The following is a 13,008-nucleotide window of genomic DNA, read 5'->3' as shown; positions in this document are numbered from 1 at the left end:
AATGAAAGTGCAAATGGAACGCAGTGTGAAAGGGCTGCCTTGCAAAGGGGGTGCACTGCAATGCTGACTTGCATGCCTTCATGCAGTATTTTCATTTGCAGATTTTAAATGACACTTTCATACCCAAATCTGACACTTTCCCCCATGCAGCTTAGAAAGAGGCTTATTAAATTGTATTCGCAAGGCAATTTTTAATGAAGCACTTCAAAATCAAATGCTTAAGTTCCAGCCTTTAGTCAGTGATGGCTGGAACTCTGCACGCAGAACTGGCGTGTATTGGCACAATTAATTTGAGCAGAACTGTCAGTTATTGCAAATATTTATTTATCAGCAACAATTACAGGAACTCAGAGACTGGGATAATTACGTGTGAGACCTGTGCAACAATTACCCTGAAACACTCGCCGCCTTCTGTAAACTCACAGTCAGGCAGACAGAAACAACAAGGAGAAGTTTCAGGCAACAACGCAGGGGGGAGACGGGAACAAGCAGAGGAGGGAGTGAGGGATAGAGGGAGGGAGGAGGGATGTAAGGAAGCAGGTAAACCAAAAAAAACAAGACTTTACAGACTGCACAGCTGCTGTCCTTTTCTCCTTCACTCCCCTACTGGCAGTCTAGTCCAGACCTAGCGGCGGTGGATTGGCTTATCAAAAGGCAGAGACACAGCTGCCCTGCTCCCAGACACAATTCGTTGCATTAGCCGAGCAAGGGGCCTGAACTACAGTGTGTTCAGTGTGTGTGTGTGTGTGTGCGCACTGTCCCTCGCCAGCCTCAATAGAGTCAGGAAGCCCCTCCAGGCAAAACCATTGTGACGACTCTCCTCCAACCAGAGGCCCGTTTTGAAAGAGGCAGCTCCTGTGAGCTGTGCTGCCTCAGCTGAATTCAGCTCTGGAGGGGAGAGAGTTTCCACAGCGCTGGAGCAGTAATGCCAATCAATGAACTCGGCCGTCACCGAGCTTCACAGCACAGCACAACAACTCACACAGGGTCAAGTTACTGAGCTACCATGGTGTCCAGTTACCGGAAATCAATAGACTAGAGCATAAACAACTGTCCTGCAAGACCTTTTGTAGACCATCCAGGAGCTCATTGGGGTTCCCTGTGTGCAAGCTTCAGTCTGTTTGTCACTTTCTTGTCTCTTTCTCTTGCTACTCTGCCCTAACTACTAATTACAAACCAAATTAGCAGGGGTGCTGGCAGGAGCTTCAGGAATCTCAGAGGGTGTCAGGGGGAGGGAGTGCAGCCGCGCCACGTTTGTAATCTGCATGCTTTTCTTAGTAATTCCCGTTTTATACTCAAGGACTTTATGATAAGCAGCGTAAACTTTCCTACTGAATCCCACTGAACTGACGATAAATGGGTTTTTTTTAGCGTGAACAGCTATGTTCACGTGAACGTACTTTGCAATCAGCGTTTCTAAGAAAATCACTATTGTCTTAAAATGACAAGTGGTTTTAGATACAGCCCCAATAGAACCCTGGTCACACAGAAACTCCGGTTTGGAAGTTTAAGACCACGTGGAGGACCTGTCTGAGGAGGACGGCTTCCTGTATGCTTCAGTAATGAGTGGAAAAATGACTGTAGCAGCTTGCAGTGCAGCGTATGTGAATGCCTGTGATGCTGGAGGCTGTCTCTGAAGTTCCAGTAGGGATTGAGGGCGGGGAGTCAGCGAGACCAGTTAAGAGCATCACGCCTACTCCATTCCGCCAGAACAAGTGGCTCTTTGTGCGATGATCCCATTTTCCAGCAGCTCTATAATAAATCTCCACGGATGTCCTCAGCACGGAGCGAGTCTGATTAGCGTCTCCTCCGCTCTACAGCGATTTAGCAGTACTAATCCTAACTTAATTCCGCTGGAAACAAATGTTAAAATGATACAGCATAAGGGGCTTACTTCCTCTTAATAAGCACCATGTCTGCCTGGCTGACAGCGCCAGCTCTGCAGCACCCTCAGCAGGTAGAGGCAAGCAGCTGCAGCATTCTGTTCACACAGAACAAACTAAATGCAAGTTCCCATTCCCACAAGTCTATTCAGCACCCAGAGGTGCATAAGATGTAAGTATGCTTCGTATGACAGGCAGGGCACTCCAGTCGCTCTTAACCCTTTAAGTACTCTCCTCTGTCTTATCTTCTTGTGTCTTCAGTATGGGTTCCAACATGGAAGCCATGTGATCTTTAAGTACAGCGTCAGTCAGATACAGCAATGCATTGGATTGATTTCCTGGATTATACAATTGTGCAATATTACTATACAAGATGACAAGAAAATACATTCAAAACGTATCTTATTGTGAACACAACCTTATAATAATTTACTAGACATAGCTGGACCAGCATTTTACAGTGGACAGCCAACGAGAATCAACTCCACTGTAAACAGATACCTTCATCACTTATATGGAGAAAAAGATGGGATTTGTACCTTGCTGGTCCGCCTGCACGCTTTGATGAGCTGAGCAAAGACTCACTGCTTCAAGAGGATAACCTTCGAAACCTACTCTCTATGGATTAATAATCTCGTTAACTAATAACCAAGGTTCAGGTTCTGCAACACACATTCTAAGAAAAAATAAAATCAATAGAGCATGATGCAATTCCAGAGTTCATAGCAATCACCTGGGTCACAATAGCATCCCTTGCTCCAACACGCCGGCCACTGTGTATAAAAACAACTTTCCTACAGAGCTTGTCGTACTGGAAACCCAAAAGAAGCAGCCTTGTTGCTACTAGAAATAAGTAATGATATTTACCAAACAGAAATGAAATGACAAGTCACTCTCTTCCTGATCACACACTCAGCCTGCATGCAACCCAACTGGAGATTTATTCGACAATGCAAGTCGTATTTTTAATAAAATAGGGCCATTACTGTGAAAGTGACTCTCTTTACTAAATCTGCTTGACTTGATGTTGTACTTGTGTTTTTATTTGCAACAGAGCCCTAATCTTCATGGTTAATTAGGATTACCCAATGCTGTACAACTCTCTTAAGTACGCAATCAATTAAAGCATTATCCACAGACTGCCACAGAGATACTTTAACCAGCTGGGAATTCTAACCCATTCTCCACTCAGTCACCCATCCCCTTGAACCACTACACCAGCTTTACCCTGACAGGTCATAAAATCATTCATAAAATCACCAACCACAGACCTAGAAATCTGGTCTACTTGAGCGGAAGTTAATCTTTAAGACTAGGGTGTCCAATCACAGTCCTGGAGGCCCATTCCACTCCAGGTCAAATTAGCTCATCAATCAACTAACTACTTCTTCAGGGTCTGGATGGGTGTTGAACTGGTTCAATTAAACTATTTTGAACAGGAGTGGAAAGGCCGGCTTTACCACCACTGCTTTAATGGTGCTGCATGTCAAGAAGAAAAAAAAAAACCATGGCAAACCCAAAGCACATCCAACACAAACTGCAGTGTCTCTATATCCAAATTCATAGTCATACATTTGGTGTTGCTACAAGAGCCACGGCGTGCAATTACTCTACTGAACTGTACTTCAGCAGTGCAAGCACACAGCAATGGACACCCTGCTTGACAACGGGACATTCACAATAAAGCTAATCAACTAAAAACCCCCATAGCCTGGTGAGATTGATTAACCAGCTGCTCATCTCAGTAACACTGTACTGTAATGTTCAGGGTGCAATCACTGTCAATTATTCAGTAGATTCAATAGCCATTTTATAGTATTGTAAACAGCGTACTCCATGGATATATAGCATACAGAAACAGGGACAATGGCTAGCTGTGTTCAGGACTTTAAACCAAAGTGCAACTAATACTATTCTTTGTCTCAATGGTGATAAAAGCATGATGAATGTGTCCCATTTGATAAACAGTGTTGTGTGCATGCGGGTAAAAGATAGACACAAAGCGACTGTCACCATGCATATACACAGCTTGAAACTAACTAGCCCTGGCCTGCTGCACCCTGCCCTGAGTTTCATAACTAAACAAAGTACATTAAAACAATCAGGAGACACAGCTTTGATGTGAAACGAATGGTTTCTCCCTATGGACGCATGAGCAACTCCTACTACAGGAATGGAAATAATACTAATTGCATAGCAGTTTGATCCAGTCCTGGTTTCTCTATGGGTTTAATATGACACACCTGAACATGTTACCTATACACTGTGGCTAATCAAGCTCATATTAAAACCTGGAATGGGTGAAACTGCAATGCAATAGGAGTCTTGTTTCCAGTTTCCATGGTCCTTTCAATACAGAACCTAAAACAAGTAAAATTCTTACACCCACGACTGGGCCCAGGGTTTGTGGGAGTTTCAAGCCCTGCGTATAAAAGAGAAAAAAAGGAGAGAAAGAGATTCACCGAGCGAGCTTGTCCTTTCGAGGGAGAGGTAGGGCCGCTCGCCCAGCCGGCCGGATCCCGGGTCCCTAAGCAGGGCTGCGCGCCCCAACGAGCCAGCGTACTGCCGCAGGAAAGAGGGGGCGCTGCGAGAGGCGGGGGGGTGCGCCACACGAACCATCGGCTCTGCTCAAGAGGGGGGCGTGGCCAGAAAAACGACAGAGAAAGAAAGAGAGAGAGAGAGGAAAAACCCAACACAAACAAATGAAATACAAACAAAACAAAAACAATGTGTACTGAAGGCTTTCTAGGCCTGTACTGGCTCTTTAAACACTGGGGGCTCCAATTATACAGGAAGGGGTCTTTTCGGCCAAGGGATCCAGGTTCAAATCAAGATGGAGCACCCCCCCACCCCCCACCATAATCACACAGACAAGACAACATTGAAACAAAACACAACAGTCAAGGTCAGAGGAGGAAGAGGCAAGACGTGGCCAGAACAGAATGAGGTAATATCAGGGATGGATAGCAGACTCCCACTGCACAGCAGTTTGGTCCATTCCTGGTTTTACTATGAGTTGAATAAAACACACCCGAGCTTGCTACAGCACCTACACACGTGGCTATTCAAGCTCATAGTAAAACCTCCAATGGGTGAAACCGCTATGCAATAGGAGTCTTATTTCCATCCCTGCTATACCAGTATATGAATGTGTGCATTAATCCATGGTGACAGGCAATGGAACCATGCGATGCTGATGACTGACACAAAACTGAAGCTAACAGCAAGCGCTTTAATGGACATATTTAGGTTAGCAAGCTAACAGACAGACTGGATGCTCAAAACAAAAACTAATCCTAATTTGACTGCTTGTCTCATTAGAAAGCTGCAACAAGAAATTAAATGACATCGAGAAAGACTCCTTGTCAAAATTGGTCTGATCTGACAAATTGTTACACTGTACTCTGCACCTACTAGTAGAGTTTTAAATACATATTGTGCCAAACTAAAGAAGTGAAACTCCAGTATATGTGGCTGCAGTTAACCCCTTCAAAAACAGACAGGCACATCAAAGAAATGCCCAAACACACATCACTAAAAAGTGCTGTACAATAACTAAACTACAAAGTTACATTAGAACTAAGGAACAAACACACAAACCACACAGCGGCACATTACCCTTTAACCACCATTCAGAACATGAATACAGAACGAGGTCACCGAGATCAAAGAACACCAATGGGGCTACTTGGCATGGACCAGCAAATAATAACAAACAAAAAAAAAAAAAAAAAAAAAAAAGGTAAAACATTGGGAAGTTTTTCAGATAGTTTTTTTTAGAATTCAACAATAAAAAAAAAAACATGTTAACATAAGTGTCTCTTAACCACCACAATGCCAAGGCACTCTACCAAGTCAAAGGCCTTCCTTGCTAGTTATATAAGTTTAAGGGTGGAAATGAGACTCCCCTTGCATTGCAGCTTGATCCGTTCCTGGTTTCACAGAGTTTAATAAAAGATGCACCCAAGCTTGTTACCTGTACACTGTGGCTAATCCAGCTCACAATAAAACGTGGAATGGGTGAAACTGCTATGCAATAGGAGTCTTATTTTGATCGCAGATGTTCACACTTTACCAAAGAAGGCACATGCTGGTCTTTTTCCATGAAAACAGTACATTTGTTACAACCTTCATAAAACCAGACAAAATGGCAAGATTTCTGTGGCGATGCATATATCCAAAGATGTTTCATCACCAAACTGGGTTTACCAGTTGCCTGGTATTTATAATCTTCCCCAGCCAACAAATGATTTCATGGAATGGCCCTAGTGTACTACTAGTGCCTCACGCTATTGATTGCGCATTCATGCAAGTATAATCTGTTAACATTTTTATAGTAGACTTTTAAAGAAACCTCTGATTTGACCCCACAGTACTGGGGGGGGGGGGGGGGGACTGTCACAGAAAAAAAATAAAGATGCAAAGCATCGCCATGTGTATCACGGAAATCTCCTTGGACTTCCTTTATCCTGTAGGTATACAATCACTGCATGAGCGTGTTTTGTTTTCCCATTGTGAACCTTCCCACTGCTCAGCTGTCCAGACACTTATACACTAGAGGGCAGCCCATAACATCTCAGCTCAGCTGAAATTAGACCTTCAGTGTTACTAAGACTCATTTCTCTCACTCCAGAAAGGGACCCATTCCCAAAAGGAAAAGAGACACAGTTCTTGCTACAGAACTCATCTCACCAGACTTGCCTCTGCTCACCCCACACACACCCTCCACCTTGCATTGCTCACCCCACGCACACCCATCCCCTCCGCTCTCCCTTGCATTGCTCACCCCACGCACACCATCCCCTCTGCTCTCCCTTGCATTGCTCACCCCACGCACGCCCATCCCCTCCACTCTCCCTTGCATTGCTCACCCCACGCATGCCCATCCCCTCCACTCTCCCTTGCATTGCTCACCCCACGCACGCCCATCCCCTCCGCTCTCCCTTGCATTGCTCACCCCACGCACACCCATCCCCTCCGCTCTCCCTTGTATTGCTCAAGTACAGATCTGAACTCCTCAACTGAAAGGGAACTTGCCAGGAATTACTGCAGATGTGACAAACCTGACATTGCAGTGATAGAAAACTCAAGATGTTATTCTTGGCACAGACAAGAGGGAAGAAAACCTTGGGACAGCAAGATCCGTGCAATTATTACTCACTGACTGATTCACTGGACACAGGCACAGCATAAAGGTCTGCGACTGTCCAGAGTGAAGCACAAAAAAGCTTGAAGCTGAAGTGTACCACAACATTCAATCATTATTATTATTATCATTATTATTATTATTATATAATGGCTGGCGAGCTTGCTACCCTTAGATTATCTGTGTGTGTTGTACTGAAACCAGATTCTATTGACTTTCCAGCTTGTTTACAATCCTTTAACCCATCTAAAGCCTTCCTGTCCCTCTGTATTTGAACCAATCAGCCGCTTTTCTGTTACAACTTGCAGCAACAGCAGGTTATATAATGCAACCTTTAAGGAAGTAAAACACAAAAAATAAAAAAATAAAAAGGAAAAATCTTACCCTTTCAAAGAGATGATATGATAAAACATGTGGATTGTGATTGTAACAATTGAAATGTCTATGGGACATTACACCCTTGACATGCTTTTCCCTGGCCAGTGGTTGCAATGGTTAGCATTCTGGCAGCGGCGAGCACAGATGGTTCGTACTGTATGGATTTTGGGGGGTTGGGTTGGGGTTTGGGGCGGTGTTGTGGTTCTTACCGTTGTCGTGGGCACCGTTGGGCTCGTCCAGAGTGATCTGCTCTGCCAGCTCGGACAGCGAGTCGTCAACGGGACGGGCGCTGCGCAGAGACATTGACAGGCGACGCTTGATTATCTTCATCCTATCCATCCAGTCAGAGCCTCACTCGGGGGGAGGGGTGGGGGGGTGGTGGAAGTGCCTGAAGGGGCAGATAGAGAGCAGAAAGAGGTGAAATACCAATCTCAACACACCATAGGATGCATGCTGTACAGTACAGCAGCAGGAATGGAAGGCTCCCATTGCATAGTAGTTGAATCCATTCCTGGCCTTATGAGCTTAATAAGACACTCCTGAGCTTGTTACCTATAAATTGTGGGTTCTGGGGTTTACAGAAATTTTACAAGGAGATCTTACAAGGGTTTACAAACACACACTGCAAGAGGATTATACTTCTAGCAGGTTACTGGTTAATTAGGAGAGACATATGTAGCGTGCATGAGGGAGGCTGCCCCTCCTCACAAAGCCAAGTTCCAAATTTCGTCAGTTCCCCTGGGTACACAGAGTGAGCTTCAGCACAGAATCAATGTGAAGAGTCTGTCAGGAGGCAGAGAATCCCAGAGCTGGAGAGCAGAAGCACACAGAGACACAGGACTCTCAGCCTTCAGGCCAAATAGAACAGCTCCATCAGCACCGGGACCACACTAGACACTGACAATCCCCCGACGCAGCGACAGAACAGATAGAACAGACACGGCTTCAACAGCTTTCAAAGTCACAAGATGCTTTACTTCAATCTGACCTCCAGCTGGGTTCCAATTATGACCCAGCAAGAGGAATATTTCAACATTAGATTGTTCTTTGGGCGTCTCTTGTGCTGTGCTGTAGATCCTGGAGGAGATCTGCTTTGTGAGAGCTGTTTGACTAACCTGCATTGCAATGAACTTTGTGTGGCTGACCTGTATTTCCCTTACATATATTCCTCCAGCTAGCTCACACAATTTCTGTTACTTATACTGTTAATATATATATATATATATATATATATATATATATATATATATATATATATATATATATACATACATACATATATATACATACATACATACATACTAGTATAACCTCCTAATACAAAAACAATAAAAGTACTAAATATAAGGACAGGCGGTGTCATTAACATACGTGTGCCAAGGTACAGTATCATGCCACTAGACTTATAAATTATAATAGGTGTTGCACATTTACAGCAAAATCCTGAAAAATAAAAAAAAAGCACACATACATTTACTAGACCGGCAAGCTTCCCCAGAAACGCCAGCTAGTTTGAAGAGGAGATCCCAGACAGACACACGGACCTCCCCAAGGATCCCACAAGTCCCAGTATACGAGCACTATGAGGGAGGCTAGGTATTGATCAACCCCAGACTGCCCCAGCCTGGCTGCTCTAACAGATAACAGCTCTGTGATCTGCACATTATGGGTCTAGAAGATAAACTCCAGCTTAGCTTAGGCACAGCCCTGACACCACACAAACAAAAGTGTTCTGCTTTCCTTTTTAGAATCATGTATTGCAACAAACTGGGTTACTGTTTCTCAGCGGTTTGGGCGGTGCTGTGGGTGAATACATTAGCTTTCTCTCTGCAGTCTATTCTAGGACAACTGTATGGGTAAAGTCTCTCTCTCTCTCCTGCATAACGTCTGCTGCTTAGACAGACATAGAGATGAGAGTTGCAGAGTTCAACAGATCAATCAATTTGATCTAATTAACCTTCATAGTTTTAAAGCAGGGCCTCTATGACATTCAGACACATACACACTAAGAGAGGCTCATACTTGTCCTGTTGGACCTTTCCTTTTCCTACCCTTGGCACACAAAGCGATCCCTGACTTAAACGATCTAAGCACTAGACGTCTGTAGATCCGCCATGATGAACAGCTGAATACAACAGGAAAGTGAAAGAAGCCAAGTGCCTCTGCTGTGAAACTTTGTGGGAAGTCGTGGGTTAATAGAATGACAGCAATCACTAGCATTCCATTCCAGTCACGTTTCCTAATCACACTCATCATCAGCTGCAATAAAGCATGATGTCATGTGTGTTAGTTTTAGAGAAATATAAGGCAACCACATTCCACCTATGAAATATAAAGACACAAGCCCCAATTTTGTTTACATCTTTATACCCTCCCCCACCACTTTCACTTTCCATTTTCCTCCCCTGGCACTTCCCACACTGCAGTCCCACCTCAAAGAGGTGGCGAGTCAGATAAGGCTGGTGTTGATTCAGATCTCATTTCCATGGAAACCTGTCTGAACGAGCGCACCACATGTACCCTTCAGCCCTGCTGAGCTCACCTCAGATACACCCCCAGGCTGAACAGCCGAGCAGCAGGGGGGCTGGAAACATCCGCTGTGCTCACCCAGCAATGTGGTTTTTCAGGCACAGGAGAACCACCCACCTGCAGATTGAGGGTGTGCCCTACTGTTCTAGTGCAATAGTAAAACTGTGAACTGTGAATCTGGAGGTACAACCACAGGACACTTGGTTGAATAATTGATAGAAAAAAAACAATAGAAGCTCCCAGGGATTCATCAGAAAAAGAAGCGGCACTGTTGAACAGGGTTTGAAAAACCCCACTGGTCCTGCACCCAGTCCTGGCTTTCAGAGCTGTGTATTAGCCTATTTAAAATGGTCATGAGCCAGGACAGAGCAAATCAGGCGCATGCTTTAACTCTATAGCGACATGAATAACTCCTATTAGTAAACCTACAGACTTACTCATCCAGCAATAATTCATTCCAGTCAATCACTTTGGGGTTAACAGTCTGGGCCCCCCCGACTACTCAAATCCCTGGAACCTCCCTGCCTGTTGCAATAACAAGATACCTAAACAGCACACTTAACTGCACACCAGCTCCTAAAAACTTCTGAATGTCGTTCTTACCCGAGGGCGGTCCTCTCTCTATTTAATATGCACAGTGTGGAGCTGCTGAGATTCAGACCCCTGATCTCGCGGTGGGCAGAGAAGCATCATCAACCCCACTGCAGTGTCAGAGAGGAATGCTTTCAAACACCCTTCAACCCGAGTCGAGGCTTTCGCTTTGCACGTCTAGCAAACAGGCACTTGCAGTGCTGTGAAGAGCATCGGTTTCCATTTGCTACAGCAGCAAATGTAAGCTTTTAAAGCAGCGAAAATCACATTGAGAGTGGGAGGCAAGTTTATAGTATCCTGCAGGGTGTGGAAACTATATTTGGGGGGTGGGGTGGGGGGATGATATTCAAAAGAGCTTGATCTACTACAGGATATACAGTATTATACAGTGTTGAAGGTCAGCTAGCGGTTCATTTTTGTAGGTGGGCAGCAGCAAAGATTTATGGACATGATAATGGGCTCCAAGTGGCCTCTCCAGTATTCCCAGACTAATTGCAACGGGAAATCAAGGACCAGAGTTCCACGTCTAATGCACTGCACACGTCGCATTTAAGGCAACTGCAGTTCTGCTGATGTGATGCTGGTGACCCATCGGGAGGAGCCGGAAGATGACGGCTGCAGAGAGAAGCATGTCATTCAAATTGCGTCAGTCGATCCCTTATAAAATTGGCCAGGGTATTTTTACAGTTTTCCCATGGTTACACTATTTACCACATTTTACCTTGGTTTGCCATGTTTATTCATATGCAATACCTTTACTCGCTATTCTTCACCATGTTTTATTACACTTTGCTGTGCTTTTACTATGGTACACTTTTATAAGGGTATGCACATTAACATGGAGTCCTGCTGACAGTGAACTGTACAGGTTCTATATTCCACTGCATAAGGGCCCTTTACTAATTCCACATTGTCAAAATCGGACGAGTCAGACAGGAAATACAAAAGGAGCACTGTAATCTGAGACAGCGGTACAAGTGCATAGAATCTTCTGAATCTGATTAGTTTTCTGCATGTAATCAGCTTTGCACTCAATATAGCTAAGAGCCACAAAAAAATAAATAAAAGCAGAATCGTTAGCAGAGCCAGGGACTGGATGAGTGAATCAGCATGATAAATCAGAGACAGTGTTACAGCACAGAGCCAGAGAGTGCAGGTGTGGGACAGACAGTAGCTGCAGCCTTCCATCAGAGATTCAAAATGAGGGTAGTACAGTAGTTGTGCTAAAAATACCTTCAAGTAGCTGGGATTTGGAGAAGGAGGCGTCTGAAATGGAGGGTTTTGCAGTACTGCAATTAGCGGAAGGCTATAAAACATGCAGTTGTTGCAGAGAGCATCGATTTGGAAACTCAAGCCGTGGCTTTTAGTTGAAAAGTGCAGCTCTGACTAATAGATGGAACGAGCTTGGACTCTGCCCTGCACCTCAGGGGACCAAGCACATTAACTACAGTACAGCTGTATGAACAGCTTAGCAATCTCGAGGACAGGAGCTGCAAGACCGACCACTGGGAGCGTGTAGGGTAACCTGAATCGCCTTCATTTCTTCTAGTCTGTCCAGAACAAACAGGTAAGATGCACTCCCTGCATCTACTGTACAGATGAATGACAGCAAGGAATAACTAGTTTTAAAGGGATCAGCAGACAGAAACAAACACTGCTAGCAATAACAGTGAGGCACAGAGGTGCAAGGGTTAATGTCCATCCAGGGTGGCTAGAGAGAGAACTGGCCAGTTTATGCTATATAATAAAACACACACAATATTAACATATTTGAAGGACACCATCCATCAAGAGGTAGGGTTCTTATGTAAATGCTGATTCAATCATTCTAATTGTTATGACTCATTCAAGCAGGCACGGTGAGGCAGCTTCACACATTGCAGTTCAAATTCTGTCCCTCTCCTCCCCACGGTGGCCCAACCAGAGCTGTGTGTCTGTGGGGAGCTGCAGTCCCTGCTTCTCCTCCACACAACAAGCAGGTAGGCAGGGAGCCAGAGCACTGTAACTGTACAGCACATCTCACTGCAGGACTGCAGAGGGTCAGCTGTCCCAATGGAATACAGATGCTGCCTGCCAAGTTTCATCGTGCTACAGCACACACTTCTCCCCTGGCATGCCCTATCATTTGTCTCTTCATCACCATACTATAAAACACAACAAAAGGAACCAAAAGACAACATCTCCATTAATGCAAAAGAATCAAAAAGCAGACTACAAACACATTACAGTTGAGAAGGAAACTCTGAGTCAGCCCCACTGTTTTATCCATGTCTGTGCAGGTGTTACCATACCATTTAAAACAGTGCTGTTAAACTGTGGACTGATAGTGGGACTCCAATAGTTTAGTAACCCTTTATTATTTTTAATCTGTACACTGTTGCACACAGATAACAGTCAAACACCATCGGAGCAGGGGTGGGCAATTCTGGTCATTGAGGGCCGGTGTCCCTCCTGGTTTTCGTTCCAACTGTAACCTAAATT

General features: G+C 44.6%; 1 protein-coding gene across 4 annotated transcripts in view; it reads right to left on the bottom strand.

Moving 5' to 3' along the window:
- Positions 1-13,008, bottom strand: part of LOC121298176 (cyclin-dependent kinase 17-like) — a 37,570-nt gene that overhangs the window by 18,265 nt on the left and 6,297 nt on the right. For 2 of the 4 annotated variants that reach the window (XM_041225095.1, XM_041225097.1), the window contains exons 2-3: positions 7,617-7,795; positions 4,346-4,507 (exon numbers count right to left, since the gene is read on the bottom strand). In XM_041225095.1, coding sequence (XP_041081029.1) covers positions 4,346-4,507; positions 7,617-7,746 — 292 coding nt within the window. In that variant the 5' untranslated portion in view covers positions 7,747-7,795. The remainder of the gene's footprint in view (positions 1-4,345; positions 4,508-7,616; positions 7,796-13,008) is intronic. The other 2 variants (XM_041225098.1, XM_041225100.1) reach the window with 1 other exon arrangement.

This window comes from Polyodon spathula, chromosome 23, assembly GCF_017654505.1.
Source record: "Polyodon spathula isolate WHYD16114869_AA chromosome 23, ASM1765450v1, whole genome shotgun sequence".
Lineage (NCBI taxonomy): Eukaryota > Metazoa > Chordata > Actinopteri > Acipenseriformes > Polyodontidae > Polyodon > Polyodon spathula.
Note: the sequence above shows the minus strand (reverse complement) of the source record. Positions and strands in the feature narration are given on the sequence as shown.